The sequence below is a fragment of the Lampetra planeri genome, chromosome 10 (genome assembly GCF_965212315.1).
Source record: "Lampetra planeri chromosome 10, kcLamPlan1.2.h2, whole genome shotgun sequence".
NCBI lineage: Eukaryota > Metazoa > Chordata > Hyperoartia > Petromyzontiformes > Petromyzontidae > Lampetra > Lampetra planeri.
Genome location: NC_136116.1, coordinates 1,056,087 through 1,071,955, shown reverse-complemented (window position 1 = coordinate 1,071,955; position 15,869 = coordinate 1,056,087). Strand labels below are relative to the sequence as shown.

Here is a 15,869-nt window from a genome sequence, read left to right as displayed (position 1 = left end):
TATTACAATGTATAGTCTAAAAACATATTAGCTGCTGCGGCGCCATATTATTAACATTCTTTTCCCTTATTAATTCTAACCTTACTCCCTCCCTTTGATACTGCTAATCCTGCATAATGCATGGGCATAATGACTTTAAACCCCTCGCCATTCCTCTTACGTATCTCACAAGTAGTACTAATCGCATATCTGCATTTCCCATAAATATGCTAAATTCCTCTTGATATGCACTCCGCAGGGAATGGATTCTTTGCTCCGCTGCAAGCTTCCCTACCACCACTCTCCCATTGACATATTTCGTTGCTTCCTCTTAATACCTTTCACGCCACGGTTTATGGTATAGTGTATAGCATATTATATAATAATAAATAGTATTAAAGTGTAATGTTTAATACAATGTATGAGGTAATATATAGTATCGTAATTTTATAGTGAATATATAGCAGTGTGCTATACAGTTAAGTGGGTAGAATAAAACATAGTGTAATATGACACAAGGTATAGTCAATAAGCATATTAGTTGCTGCGGCGCCATATTATTAACATTCCTTCCCTTTATTAATTCTAACCTTACTCCCTCCCTTTGATACTGCTAATCCTGCATAATGCATGGGCATAATGACTTTAAACCCCTCGCCAAACCTCCTACGCATTTCACAAGTAGTACTAATCGCATATCTGCATTTCCCATAAATATGCTAAATTCCTCTTGATATGCAAATTATTTTGTCAAGAAGCTCTACGCCCCTCCATCCCAGCATAAATAGTCGCTCCAAGCCTGGAGCGTGCCATTCAGGCTCTGTCTACTTGACAGACCTGTTCTCCACCTGAAGACGGCTGCTTGCGTTGTGGCCGAAACGTCGTGAGAATTATTTTATTATGTTTTATTTTTATTATGTTATTACTTCCCTTCTACGTGACTTTACCGAAAGAACCAAGAAGATATATTTTTTTTATTGTGTCTCTACAGATCGTCCAGTCCACATCACGCAGCCACTGCAGGACTCTGAGGCTTATGAGTCTGGGGAGGCGACCTTCCTGTGTGAGCTGTCTGGACCTTCTGAGGTTACATGGAGGAAGTCTGGGCGAGAGATTGAGGCCAGCGATCGGATCCGTATATGGCAGGAGGCCAACACGGCAGGACTCGCAATCCTTCGCGTGACCCTGGAGGACAGAGGGGAATATTCTTGCGACGTCGGCAGTGACAGCTCCACCGCCAAGCTCACTGTACAAGGTTTGTCCTCTTAATTTTAATGGCGATCAAAATAGACATTGCACATGGTTTGGCTCTTCCGAAATATAAGTGAAAAAAAGAGCTATGTATTGAAACTATTGTTGAGATGTCGTATAAAGCAATTTAAAATCCTGGGGCATTTATAATATTTCCGAAATTGAGAAACATGTCAATATCTAAACGCTTATCTGTTGCAACTTTGATGCTACTATTTGTTGCTGGTTGCTTGAAAGTTTAGACCTTTGGTTCTGTGCTCAGCAACTATATTGAAATAAAATCACCAAAAAAATGCTAATATGTATTCCTTATGAATCTGTTCTTGTTGTTTATCCAACAGAGCTGCCAGTCCAGATCTTGGAGCATCTACAAAATGCTGAAGCTGTGGAAGACAGCACTGCAACTCTGTCCTGCCGCTTCTCCAAACCCAGAGTGGATGTGGAGTGGAGGAAGGACTTCCAGCCCATTCAGCCAGATGATAAATTCGAAGTGCACCAGAAGGACTTCACTGCAAGTTTGACCGTTCACAAACTGGAGCTGGAGGATGCGGGAAGCTACAGCTGCCTGGCCGGGGATCAGCAGAGCACGGCTTCACTCATTGTGTGGGGTGGGTTCAGCTCTTCTCCGTTTAATTCGCAAATGTCTGTGATGTATTAATTTATTTGATTAATTTTTGGAATATTTGTTTACAGAGAAGCCAGTGCTGTTCACGAAGGGCCTGCGAGATTTGAATAAAGAGGAACTTGGAGACGCTGTGTTTGTGTGCGAGGTGTCGAAAGAAGGGGCCTCGGTAACGTGGCTAAAAAATGGTGGGGTGCTTTACCCTGGAGCAAAGTGTGAGATGAGTCAGGATGGAAGAGCGACCAGACTGGTCCTGCATCACTTGGGCCTGCACGACGCTGGGCAGTACTCCTGTGACACTGGCCATGATGTCACCACCGCCACACTCATTGTCACAGGTAAATTAAATTGATGATGCTGTCCTCAAATACAAATTGTAAAATAAAGCGTGTATTTGTTAAACAATCATTACTGATGTTTATACTTCATCGAAAGCCTTCATTTTTCTGAATGAAATTCACAAAAGCAATTGATTTTCAGAACCCATCGTCTCCATCACGAGGGGTCTGGAGGACTGTGAGGTGTTTGAGCAGGGCTCGGCCATATTCACGTGTGAGATCTCCCACGCTAATGTGAAGGAAGCCAAGTGGTCGTTGGCGGACACACCGCTACAGAACAACGAGCTCAATGAAATCAGTGTCACAAATGGCAAGACTCACGTGCTGACTATAAACCACCTCACGGTGGAGGAGAGTGGCACTGTCAGTTTCAGTGCAAGGAATGCAACTTCCTCTGCTCAACTCACTGTCAAACGTAAGGTTTTTAAAGGCTTGCTGTATAATCCGTTTACCATTGATTACAAATAATTATTTTCAATATTCATAATTACACGTGTAGGCCTACTTATATTTGTCAACCTACTATTGTGTCCACAGCACGTCCAGTCCACATCACTCAGCCACTGCAGGACTCTGATGCTCATGAGTCTGGGGAGGCGACCTTCCTGTGTGAGCTCTCTGGACCATCTGAGGTCACATGGAGGAAGGGTGGGCGAGTAATGGAGGCCAGCGATCGGGTCCATATGTGGCAGGAGGCCAACACGGCAAGACTCACAATCCTTGGTGTGACCTTGGAGGACAGAGGGGAATATTCCTGTGACATTGGAAGTGACAGCTCCACTGCCAAGCTCACTGTGCAAGGTTTGCTTACCTTTAATTTGTATGGCGATGAAAGGACACATCACACATAGTTAGACTATTACAAAAATTACTGAAAACTACAGCTGGGCATTAAAATGATCGAGCAAGAGATGTGATGTGTTGTCGACTGTACTTTCTTCCAAGGCACCTCACTAATTAAGTATCTGAAGGTGATTGCCCATGGGATGTGCTTGTAACAATGAATACGTAAATAACAGTAAATAAATCGTTGTTAAACAATTCAAGACTTTAAAAAAAAAATCAAGAGTGACTACAAACACGACCTTTTACGTAAATAATAGTCTCTCTCTCTCTCCACTGTGTATCCACTGTTTTAGCTGTCTAAAAGTTTGCGTGACTAAGATTCCACCTCTGTTGATATTATGTGCCAAGTTTTCTACAGATGTAAAGCACTTTCAGATCCTGGGTCATTGAGAACATTCCTCATGCACCCAATAAAATGCAAATGTATAGTCATTATGAATATGTTTTTGTTGTTTGTATCCAACAGAGCTGCCAGTCCAGATCTTGGAGCATCTACAGAATGCTGAAGCTGTAGAAGACAGCACTGCAACCCTGTCCTGCCGCTTCTCCAAACCCAGAGTGGATGTGGAGTGGAGGAAGGACTCCCAGCCCATTCAGCCAGATAATAAATTTGAAGTGCACCAGAAGGACTTCACTGCAAGTTTGACCGTTCACAAACTGGAGCTGGAGGATGCGGGAAGCTACAGCTGCCTGGCCGGAGATCAGCAGAGCACGGCTTCACTCATTGTCTGGGGTGGGTTCAGCTTTTCTCTTGTCATTTTGCAACATCTGTGATGTATGAATGTCGTGTTTACATATTCTATGGGTCTTTCGGTAAAGTCATGTAGATAGGTTCAAAGAAAATAACAAAAAACAACAAAAAACGACGACGTTTCGATCGCAACGCAGGCGGTCGTCATCAGGAGGAAAAAGGAGAGGAAAGCTGCTGAGGCAGACTGTTTAAATGGTTTGAAATGGGTGTAGCCCAAGGGTCATAAACGAAGTGTGCGGGGCTATTGATGTTCATGTGAGGAATTAGCATGTTAATGGTAGCTCGGAGGACGACCTCCACAACGAGCGCGTGGAGGTGGCTATGTTAATGTGAGGGAAATTAGCATGTGATGTAAGATTGCAGAGCCACAGCCACGTCGGCGCACGAGGTGGCTGAGAAATTTCACCTGTTAATGCGGCTCTCTGATGTCACATTTTATATTAACAGGTAAAATTTCTCAGCCACTTCGTGCGCCGACGTGGCTGTGGCTCTGCGATCTTACATTACATGCTAATTTCCCTCACATTAACATAGCCACCTCTGCATGCTCGTTGTGGAGGTCGTCCTCCGATCTGCCATAAACATGCTAATTTCTCACATTAACATCAATAACCCCACTCACTTCGTTTATGACCATTGGGAAACACCCATTTCAAACCTTTAAAACAGTCTGCCCCAGCAGCTTTCCTCCCCTTTTTCCTCCTGATGACGACCGCTTGCATTGCGATCGAAACGTCGTTGTTTTTGTTATTTTTTGTTATTGTTTTTTTAACCTATCTACGTGACTTTACGGAAAGACCCATAGAATATGAATTTCTGCAGTCACGAAAGTTTTAAGTGAAGGTCGTGTTGACATGTTATTAAATCGTGGAATATCTGATTACAGAGAAGCCAGTGGTGTTCACCAAGGGCTTGCAAGATTTGACCAAAGAGGAACTCGGAGACGCTGTGTTCGTGTGCGAGGTGTCCAAAGAAGGTGCCCCAGTCACGTGGCTGAAACATGGTGGGGTGCTTTACCCTGGGGCAAATTGTGAGATGAGTCAGGATGGAAGAGCAGCCAGACTGGTCCTGCATCACTTGGGCCTGCACGACGCTGGGCAGTACTCCTGTGACACTGGCAATGATATTACCACTGCCACACTCAATGTCACAGGTAAATTAAATTTACAATACTGTCCTAACAAACAAATTCCACGTAAAATGTCCTCTGTTAAACTGTTGTTATTAATGTTTAGAAATTATCTCAAGATGTAATTTATCCTGCATAATATTAATAAAAGCAATCTACTTTCAGAACCCATCATCTCCATCACGAGGGACCTGGAGGACTGTGAGGTGTTTGAGCAGGGCTCGGCCATATTCACATGTGAGATCTCCCACGCTAACGTGAAGGAAGCCAAGTGGTCGTTGGCGGACACACCGCTACAGAACAACGAGCTCAATGAAATCAGTGTCACAAATGGCAGGACTCACGTGCTGACAATAAACCACCTCACGGTGGAGGAGAGTGGCACTGTCAGCTTCAGTGCAAGGAATGCAACTTCCTCTGCTCATCTCACCGTCAAACGTAAGGATTGGAATCTCAAACGCTAACATTTTACTATTTTATATTAAGCCATTTATAACAAATTTACAATTTCAGTAAACAACGTGTAATTGCTTCCATGATTCATGACAGAATGGGATTTTTACTTTGCATTCATTGCAGCAATTATATTTAAATTTTGTCTCGACAGATCGTCCAGTCCACATCACTCAGCCACTGCAGGATGTTGAAGCTCATGAGTCTGGGGAGGTGACCTTCTTGTGTGAGCTGTCTGGACCATCTGAGGCCACGTGGAGGAAGGCTGGGCGAGTGATGGAGGCAAGCGATCGGGTCCATATGTGGCAGGAGGCCAACACAGCAAGACTCACAATCCTTGGTGTGACCCTGGAGGACAGAGGGGGATATTGTTGTGATGTCGGCAGTGACAGCTCCACCGCCAAGCTCCGTGTACAAGGTTTGCCTGCTATTAATTTGTATGGAGATGAAGGTAGACATTGCGCATGGTTAGACCATTACAAAATAGAAGTGTAACTAGAGCTGGGCTTTTAAATGATTGTTGAGATGTGGTGCAAAGCACTTTGAGATCCATTATATAGATTTTTTGGGTTAGATGGCGTAAATATAAATCCGCCGCCACCCGACACAGCGCACGAGTAAGGTTTGTCACGTAAACAGAACGTGGCCAATTCGTTACTAGTACAGCACACCGGTGTGTTGGGGAGCAAATCCACAACATTTACAATCTGACTACGACGTTTCACTTTGAGATTCTGGGGCTGTTATGGATTTTCTCAAAGCAAGAAACGTGTTAACTTTCATCTTTTGATAGTGTTGGTTGACACTGGCTACTCAACATTTTGGGCTTTTGGTCCTCTGCTCAGCAAATGTAAAAAATATAATGCACCTGTAAAAATGCAAATCCTTATTCCTTATGAAGAGTTTTTGTTGTTCTTATCCAATAGAGCTGCCGGTCCAGATCCTGGAGGATCTTCAAAACGCTGAAGCTGTGGAAGACAGCTCTGCAACTCTGTCCTGCCGCTTTTCCAAACCCAGAGTGGATGTGCAGTGGAGGAAGGACTCCCAGCCCATTCAGCCAGATGATAAATTTGAAGTGCACCAGAAGGACTTCACTGCAAGTTTGACCGTTCACAAACTGGAGCTGGAAGATGCAGGAAGCTACAGCTGCCTGGCTGGAGATCAGCAGAGCACGGCTTCACTCATTGTGTGGGGTGGGTTCAGCTTTGAAAAAAATGTATATTTTCAAAAATGTGTTAAATTCATATTATTTCTATTCTATTTTCAATTGTTGTTCATCCATGATATTTATTTGTACAGAGAAGCCAGTGGTGTTCACCAAAGGCCTGCAAGATCTGGCAGAAGAGGAACTCGGAGACGCTGTGTTTGTGTGCGAGGTGTCCAAAGAAGGGTCCTCAGTAACGTGGCTGAAAAATGGTGGGGTGCTTTACCCTGGAGCAAAGTGTGAGATGAGTCAGGATGGAAGAGCGGCCAGACTGGTCCTGCATCACTTGGGACTGCACGACGCTGGGCAGTACTCCTGTGACACTGGCCATGATATCACCACCGCCAAGCTCATTGTCACAGGTAGATTTCATTGATGATTTTGTCAAAAAACCTAGCAATGTATTTTTAGGTACTTTAAGTGTTCCACTCCATACTATAGTGTCGTTTATGTTGATAAATATATATTGTGACATTCACAGAAGATATTTTACCTTGCAGAACCCATTATTTCAATCACGAGGGGCCTGGAGAACTGTGAAGTGTTTGAGCAGGGCTCGGCCATATTCACTTGTGAAATCTCCCACGCTAATGTGAAGGAAGCCAAGTGGTCGTTGGCGGATACACCGCTACAGAACAACGAGCTCAATGAAATCAGTGTCATAAATGGCAAGACTCACGTGCTGACTATAAACCACCTCACGGTGGAGGAGAGTGGCACTGTCAGCTTCAGTGCAAGGAATGCAACATCCTCGGCTCAACTCACTGTCAAACGTAAGGTTTTATGAATTGCTGTCATATTAAAGAAACATGAATTTGAATAACTAAAATCAGTTATGTATCTTCCCATAATCTTTAACCTATTATTTAATCTGTTTGCATTACTTTAAGAACATTTGTGTGGTTGTATATGTTGTAGTTTGGTTTAAATTATGTTCTTGTGTTGTCCCTACAGATCGTCCAGTCCACATCACGCAGCCACTGCAGGACTCTGAGGCTCATGAGTCTGGGGAGGTGACCTTCCTGTGTGAACTCTCTGGACCATCTGAGGTCACATGGAGGAAGGCTGGGCGAGTGATGGAGGCCAGCGATCGGGTCCATATGTGGCAGGAGGCCAACACGGCAAGACTCACAATCGTTGGCGTGACCATGGAGGACAAAGGGGAATATTGCTGTGACATTGGGAGTGACAGTTCCACCGCCAAGCTCAATGTACAAGGTTTGTGAATTATAATCAGTATCTTAAAATAAATTAAACATTACACGCGTACATTGTTTCACAGATACTGAAATCTTGTTCATATCCAACAGAGATGCCAGTCCAAATCTTGGCACATCTACAGAACGCTGAAGCTGTGGAAGACAGCTCTGCAACTCTGTCCTGCCGCCTCTCCAAACCCAGAGTGGATGTGGAGTGGAGGAAGGACTCCCAGCCCATTCAGCCAGATGATAAATTTGAAGTGCACCAGAAGGACTTCACTGCAAGTTTGACCGTTCATAAACTGGAGCTGGAGGATGCGGGAAGCTACAGCTGCCTAGCCGGGGATCAGCAGAGCACGGCTTCACTCATTGTGTGGGGTGGGTTCAGCTCTTCTTTTTTCATTTTACAACGTTTGTCAAATATGTATTTTATGTTTCGTTGTTATTAATTCTTGGAATATCTGTTTACAGAGAAGCCAGTGGTGTTCACCAAGGGCCTGCAGGATCTGACAAAAGAGGAACTCGGAGACGCTGTGTTTGTGTGCGAGGTGTCAAAAGAAGGTGCCCCAGTCACGTGGCTGAAACATGGTGGGGTGATTTACCCTGGAGCAAAGTGTGAGATGAGTCAGGATGGAAGAGCGACCAGACTGGTCCTGCATCACTTGGGCCTGCACGACGCTGGGCAGTACTCCTGTGACACTGGCCATGATGTCACTACCGCCAGGCTGATTGTCACAGGTGATTTATATTGGTCGTCTTGGTTTAAAAATAATAGCACAATATAATTATATAATTGTACTTAATGCCTGCCAAATATAACAATTTAACTTCAATTTCAGAACCCATCATCTCCATTACAAGGGGCCTGAAGGACTGTGAGGTGTTTGAGCAGGGCTCGGCCATATTCACTTGTGAGATCTCCCACGCTAATGTGAAGGAAGCAAAGTGGTCGTTGGCGGACACACCGCTACAGAACAACGAGCTCAATGAAATCAGTGTCACCAATGGCAAGACCCACATGCTAACGATTAACCACCTCACAGTGGAGGAGAGTGGCACTGTGAGCTTCAGTGCAAGGGATGCAACTTCCTCTGCTCAACTCACTGTCAAACGTAAGGTTTATAAATGCTTCCGCGATATATGTTCATCATTGATTACAAGTAATTGTTTAAAATCCTTTTTCGGAACACAGTGTAGGAAACTTGCACATGCGCGTGACATCCCCAAGGGCTGGAGCTTAGTAGTGGATGCTTTTGAGAGTAGGTACCGTTGATAAGAAGTATCGAATTATTGGTTATCGTTACTGATGGGTTTTGTTTTTTGTTGCACCGGAAGTTGTTTCATGAAGACTAGTTTACTGTTATTTATTTGCTTAGCATTATGAGACCATCCTGAGTTTAAAAACTTTAGACTATTAAACTAGTAAGGTTCCGACTAAGACATAAAAATATATAATAACCTGCAGTTGTAATTGCCAACCTACTATTGTGTCCACAGCGCATCCTGTTCACATCACTCAGCCTCTGCAGGACTCTGAGGCTTATGAATCTGGAGAGGTGACCTTTCTGTGTGAGCTATCTGGACCATCTAAGGTCACATGGAGGAAGGCTGGGCGAGTAATGGAGGCCAGCGATCGGGTCCATATGTGGCAGGAGGCCAACACGGCAAGACTCACAATCCTTGGTGTGACCCTGGAGGACAGAGGGGAATATTCGTGTGACATTGGAAGTGACAGCTCCACTGCCAAGCTCAATGTACAAGGTTTGTTTGTGCTTCATTTGTTCGGAAAATAAATTAAAACAGCATACATGTCTTATAGTTATGAAGCTGTTCTGGTTGTTCACATCCAACAGAGCTGCCAGTCCAGATCTTGGAGCATCTACAGAACGCTGAAGCTGTGGAAGACAGCTCTGCAACTCTGTCCTGCCGCTTCTCCAAACCCAGAGTGGATGTGAAGTGGAGGAAGGACTCCCAGCCCATTCAGCCAGATGATAAATTTGAAGTGCACCAGAAGGACTTCACTGCAAGTTTGACCGTTCACAAACTGGAGCTGGAGGATGCGGGAAGCTACAGCTGCCTGGCCGGAGATCAGCAGAGCACAGCTTCACTCATTGTGTGGGGTGGGTTCAGTTATTCCCTCTTTATTTTGCAACGACTATGAAACGTGTATTTCATGTTTAGATGTTATTAATTCTTGGAATATCTGTTTACAGAGAAGCCAGTGGTGTTCACGAAGGGCCTGCAAGATCTGACAGAAGAGGAACTCGGAGACGCTGTGTTTGTGTGCGAGGTGTCCAAAGAAAGGTCCTCAGTAACGTGGCTGAAAAATGGTGGGGTGCTTTACCCTGGAGCAAAGTGTGAGATGAGTCAGGATAGAAGAGCGGCCAGACTGGTCCTGCATCACTTGGGCCTGCACGACGCTGGGCAGTACTCCTGTGACACTGGCCACGATGTCACCACCGCCACGCTCAATGTCACAGGTAGATTTCATTGATGATTTTGTCAAAAAACCTAGCAATGTACTTTTTAGGTACTTTAAGTGTTCCACTCCATACTACATTGTCGTTTATGTTGATAAATATATAATGTGACATTCACAGAAGATATTTTACCTTGCAGAACCCATTATTTCAATCACGAGGGGACTGGAGAACTGTGAGGTGTTTGAGCAGGGCTTGGCCATATTCACTTGTGAGATCTCCCACGCTAATGTGAAGGAAGCCAAGTGGTCGTTGGCGGATACACCGCTACAGAACAACGAGCTCAATGAAATCAGTGTCATAAATGGCAAGACTCACGTGCTGACAATAAACCACCTCACGGTGGAGGAGAGTGGCACTGTCAGCTTCAGTGCAAGGAATGCCACTACCTCTGCCCTACTCACTGTCAAACGTAAGGTTTTTTAATTTCTTTCATACTGAAGAAACATGAATTTGAATAACTAAAATCAATTATTTCTATTCCCATAATCTTTAACCTACTATTTAATATGTTTACGTTACTTTAAGTGCATTTGTATGGTTGTATATTTCATTGTTTGGTTTAAATTATGTTCTTGTGTTGTCCCTACAGATCGTCCAGTCCACATCACGCAGCCACTGCAGGACTCTGAGGCTCATGAGTCTGGGGAGGTGACCTTCCTGTGTGAGCTCTCTGGACCATCTGAGGTCACATGGAGGAAGGCTGGGCGAGTGATGGAGGCCAGCGATCGGGTCCATATGTGGCAGGAGGCCAACACGGCAAGACTCACAATCGTTGGCGTGACCATGGAGGACAAAGGGGAATATTGCTGTGACATTGGGAGTGACAGTTCCACCGCCAAGCTCAATGTACAAGGTTTGTGAATTATAATCAGTATCTTCAAATAAATTAAACATTACACGCGTACATTGTATCACAAATACTGAAATCTTGTTCATATCCAACAGAGATGCCAGTCCAAATCTTGGCACATCTACAGAACGTTGAAGCTGTGGAAGACAGCTCTGCAACTCTGTCCTGCCGCCTCTCCAAATCCAGAGTGGATGTGGAGTGGAGGAAGGACTCCCAGCCCATTCAGCCAGATGATAAATTTGAAGTGCACCAGAAGGACTTTACTGCAAGTTTGACCGTTCATAAACTGGAGCTGGAGGATGCGGGAAGCTACAGCTGCCTGGCCGGAGATCAGCAGAGCACGGCATCACTCATTGTATGGGGTAGGTTCAGCTATTCTCTTTTCATTTTACAACGCCTGTTGAAATGTGTATTTCATGTTTAGATGTTATTAATTATTGCAATATCTGATTACAGAGAAGCCAGTGGTGTTCACCAAGGGCCTGCAGGATCTGACAGAAGAGGAACTCGGAGATGCTGTGTTTGTGTGCGAGGTGTCCAAAGAAGGAGCCCCAGTAACGTGGCTGAAACATGGTGTGATGCTTTACCCTGGAGCAAAGTGTGAGATGAGTCAGAATGGAAGAGCGGCCAGACTGGTCCTGCATCACTTGGGCCTGCACGACGCTGGGCAGTACTCCTGTGAAACTGGCCATGATGTCACCACTGCTAGGCTCAATGTAACAGGTGAATTATATCTATAGGTGATGTTTGCTGACCTTCCATCGCATCATTGATTATCACGGTTGGCTAAATACCGTGCGAAAAAAGTTTAATATTCAAATACATATATTGATTATTTTTGCTTAAAATAACATCACTGTGTAGTTATATCATTGTATCTCTTTCTTGCCAACTGTAATATAATTGCAATTTCAGAACCAAACATCTCCATCACGAAGGGCCTGGAGAACTGTGAGGTGTATGAGCAGGGCTCGGCCATATTCACTTGTGAGATCTCTCACGCTAATGTGAAGGAAGCCAAGTGGTCATTGGCGGACACAGCGCTACAGAACAACGAGCTCAATAAAATCAGTGTCACAAATGGCAGGACCCACGTGCTGACGATTAACCACCTCACGGTTGAGGAGAGTGGCACTGTCAGCTTCAGTGCAAGGAATGCAACTTCCTCTGCTCATCTCACTGTCAAACGTAAGGTTGAAAAAAATGCTTTCATATTTCAGAAACAGTCATTTAAATTGATCAAATCAGGTATATATCTTCCCATGAAATAAAACCTAATATTTCATATTTTCAGTTCGTTTGTACGGTTACGTATGTGATATGTTTGGTTTAAATGAAACTCTTTGTCTCCACAGATCGTCCAGTCCACATTACGCAGCCGCTGCAGGACTCTGAGGCTCATGAGTCTGGGGAGGTGACCTTCCTGTGTGAACTCTCTGGACCATCTGAGGTCACATGGAGGAAGGCTGGGCGAGTGATGGAGGCCAGCGATCGGGTCCATATGTGGCAGGAGGCCAACACGGCAAGACTCACAATCGTTGGCGTGACCATGGAGGACAAAGGGGAATATTGCTGTGACATTGGCAGTGACAGTTCCACCGCCAAGTTCAATGTACAAGGTTTGTGAATTATAATTAGTATCTTCAAATATATAAAATATTACACGCGTAAATGTTTTCACAAATACTGATATCTTGTTCATATCCAACAGAGATGCCAGTCCAAATCTTGGCACATCTACAGAACGCTGAAGCTGTGGAAGACAGCTCTGCAACTCTGTCCTGCCGCCTCTCCAAACCCAGAGTGGATGTGGAGTGGAGGAAGGACTCCCAACCCATTCAGCCAGATGATAAATTTGAAGTGCACCAGAAGGACTTCACTGCAAGTTTGACCATTCACAAACTGGAGCTGGAGGATGCAGGAAGCTACAGCTGCCTAACCGGGGATCATCAGAGCACGGCTTCACTCATTGTGTGGGGTGGGTTCAGCTCTTCTTTTTTCATTTTGCAACGTCTGTCAAATATGTATTTTATGTTTAGTTGTTATTAATTTTTGGAATATCTGTTTACAGAGAAGCCAGTGGTGTTCACCAAGGGCCTGCAGGATCTGACTGAAGAGGAACTCGGAGACGCTGTGTTCGTGTGCGAGGTGTCAAAAGAAGGGGCCCCAGTAACCTGGCTGAAACATGGTGGGGTGCTTTTCCCTGGAGCAAAGTGTGAGATGAGTCAGGATGGAAGAGCGGCCAGACTGGTCCTGCATCACTTGGGCCTGCGCGACGCTGGGCAGTACTCCTGTGACACTGGCCATGATGTCACCACTGCCAGGCTCAATGTCACAGGTGATATAGATTGATGATATTGTCCTAAAATGCAAATTCTAAATTAAATGTTCTCTCGCTCCACGATTTTTGATATTTATAAATTACATGAGGCCTCAACTTTCCTTCATGAAATTCATTAATAAATCTATTTTCAGAACCCATCATCTCCATCACAAGGGGCCTGGAGGACTGTGAGGTGTTTGAGCAGGGCTCGGCCATATTCACTTGTGATATCTCCCACGCTAATGTGAATGAAGCCAAGTGGTCGTTGGCGGACACTCCGCTACAGAACAACGAGCTCAATGAAATCAGTGTCACAAATGGCAGGACCCACGTGCTGACGATAAACCATCTCACGGTGGAGGAGAGTGGCACTGTCAGTTTCAGTGCAAAGAATGCAACATCCTCTGCTCATCTCACTGTCAAACGTAAGGGTTTAAAAAAAATAACTTAACAACGTTGCTTTAATCTATTTAAGGTGGTTTAATATCTGAAAATATGATTCAGCCTGATTTTAGTAATTTTAGTACGTTTTAATTATTGTTTTACAGTCACAGTTTCACGGTTTGGATTCCACAAATTTCTACTGTTGTCTCCACAGATCGTCCAGTCCACATCACGCAGCCACTGCAGGATGTTGAGGCTTTTGAGTCTGGGGAGGCAACCTTCCTGTGTGAGCTCTCTGGACCATCTGAGGTCACATGGAAGAAGGCTGGGCGAGTGATGGAGGCCAGCGATCGGGTCCATATGTGGCAGGAGGCCAACACGGCAAGACTCACAATCCTTGGTGTGACCCTGGAGGACAGAGGAGAATTGTCCTGTCATATTGAGAGTGACAGCTCCACCGCCAAGCTCATTGTGCAAGGTTTGTGAATCATAAATCAATTATTTGAAAAAATTAGATGTTACATTTGCAAATTTTTTCATTGATATTATCTCGTTCATATCCAACAGAGCTTCCAGTCCAGATATTGGAGCATCTACAGAACGTTGAAGCTGTGGAAGACAGCTCTGCAACTCTGTCCTGCCACCTCTCCAAACCCAAAGTGGATGTGGAGTGGAGGAAGGACTCCCAGCCCATTCAGCCAGATGATAAATTTGAGGTGCACCAAAATGACTTCACTGCAAGTTTGACCATTCACAAACTGGAGCTGGAGGATGCAGGAAGCTACAGCTGCCTAACCGGGGATCATCAGAGCACGGCTTCACTCATTGTGTGGGGTGGGTTCAGCTCCAACTTCATTGTTTATATTGAAGGCATACATTAATTATGAATTGTATGACTATTAAATGTTATTCCTTTATGGAATGTGTTCACAGAAAAGCCAGTGGTGTTCACCAAGGGCCTGCAGGATCTGACAGAAGAGGAACTCGGAAACGCTGCGTTTGTGTGTGAGGTATCCAAAGAAGGGGCCTCAGTAACGTGGCAAAAAAATGGTGGGGTGCTTTACCCTGGAGCAAAGTGTGAGATGAGTCAGGATGGAAGAGTGGCCAGACTGGTCCTGTATCACCTGGGCCTTGACGACGCTGGGCAGTACTCCTGTGACACTGGCCACGATATCACCACCGCCAGGCTCAATGTCACAGGTGATATAGATTAATGATATTGTACTAAAATACAATTTCTAAATTAAATGTTCTCTCGTTCAATGATTCTTGATATTAATAAATTACATGAGGCCTAAACTTTCCTTCGTGAAATTCATTAAACAAATCTATTTTCAGAACCCATCATCTCCATCACAAGGGGCCTGGAGGACTGTGAGGTGTATGAGCAGGGCTCGGCCATATTCACTTGTGAGATCTCCCACGTTAATGTGAAGGAAGCCAAGTGGTCGTTGGCGGACACACCGCTACAGAACAACGAGCTCAATGAAATCAGTGTCACAAATGGCAGGACCCACGTGCTGACAATAAACCACCTCACGGTGGAGGAGAGTGGCACTGTCAGCTTCAATGCAAGGAATGCAACATCTTCTGCTCATCTCACTGTCAAACGTAAGGGTTAAAAAAATTATAACTTAAAAACGTTGCTTTAAATTAGTTAAGGTGGTTTAATATTTGAAAATATGATTCAGCCTGATTTTAGTCATTTTAGTACGTTTTAATTATTGTTTTTTACAGTCACAGTTTCACGGGTTGGATTCCACAAATTTATACTGTTGTCTCCACAGATCGTCCAGTCCACATCACGCAGCCACTGCAGGATGTTGAGGCTTTTGAGTCTGGGGAGGCAACCTTCCTGTGTGAGCTCTCTGGACCATCTGAGGTCACATGGAGGAAGGGTGGGCGAGTGATGGAGGCCAGCGATCGGGTCCATATGTGGCAGGAGGCCAACACGGCAAGACTCACAATCCTTGGTGTGACCCTGGAGGACAGAGGCGAATATTCCTGTAATATTGAGAGTGACAGCTCAACCGCCAAGCTCACTGTGCAAGGTTTGT

The 15,869-nt window shown here is 44.8% G+C and overlaps 1 protein-coding gene across 1 annotated transcript in view; it reads left to right on the top strand.

Moving 5' to 3' along the window:
- The window catches only part of LOC144721123 (obscurin-like), a 119,323-nt gene that overhangs the window by 62,779 nt on the left and 40,675 nt on the right, over window positions 1-15,869 (top strand). The window contains exons 73-105 of the mRNA XM_078598518.1: window positions 971-1,234; window positions 1,572-1,838; window positions 1,924-2,190; window positions 2,333-2,605; window positions 2,728-2,991; window positions 3,503-3,769; window positions 4,674-4,940; window positions 5,082-5,354; window positions 5,524-5,787; window positions 6,296-6,562; window positions 6,669-6,935; window positions 7,074-7,346; window positions 7,528-7,791; window positions 7,884-8,150; window positions 8,244-8,510; window positions 8,612-8,884; window positions 9,270-9,533; window positions 9,626-9,892; window positions 9,986-10,252; window positions 10,392-10,664; window positions 10,845-11,108; window positions 11,201-11,467; window positions 11,562-11,828; window positions 12,021-12,293; window positions 12,461-12,724; window positions 12,817-13,083; window positions 13,177-13,443; window positions 13,581-13,853; window positions 14,027-14,290; window positions 14,380-14,646; window positions 14,746-15,012; window positions 15,151-15,423; window positions 15,600-15,863. Of these exons, the coding sequence (XP_078454644.1) occupies window positions 971-1,234; window positions 1,572-1,838; window positions 1,924-2,190; window positions 2,333-2,605; window positions 2,728-2,991; window positions 3,503-3,769; window positions 4,674-4,940; window positions 5,082-5,354; window positions 5,524-5,787; window positions 6,296-6,562; window positions 6,669-6,935; window positions 7,074-7,346; window positions 7,528-7,791; window positions 7,884-8,150; window positions 8,244-8,510; window positions 8,612-8,884; window positions 9,270-9,533; window positions 9,626-9,892; window positions 9,986-10,252; window positions 10,392-10,664; window positions 10,845-11,108; window positions 11,201-11,467; window positions 11,562-11,828; window positions 12,021-12,293; window positions 12,461-12,724; window positions 12,817-13,083; window positions 13,177-13,443; window positions 13,581-13,853; window positions 14,027-14,290; window positions 14,380-14,646; window positions 14,746-15,012; window positions 15,151-15,423; window positions 15,600-15,863 (8,832 nt within the window). The remainder of the gene's footprint in view (window positions 1-970; window positions 1,235-1,571; window positions 1,839-1,923; window positions 2,191-2,332; window positions 2,606-2,727; window positions 2,992-3,502; window positions 3,770-4,673; window positions 4,941-5,081; window positions 5,355-5,523; window positions 5,788-6,295; window positions 6,563-6,668; window positions 6,936-7,073; window positions 7,347-7,527; window positions 7,792-7,883; window positions 8,151-8,243; window positions 8,511-8,611; window positions 8,885-9,269; window positions 9,534-9,625; window positions 9,893-9,985; window positions 10,253-10,391; window positions 10,665-10,844; window positions 11,109-11,200; window positions 11,468-11,561; window positions 11,829-12,020; window positions 12,294-12,460; window positions 12,725-12,816; window positions 13,084-13,176; window positions 13,444-13,580; window positions 13,854-14,026; window positions 14,291-14,379; window positions 14,647-14,745; window positions 15,013-15,150; window positions 15,424-15,599; window positions 15,864-15,869) is intronic.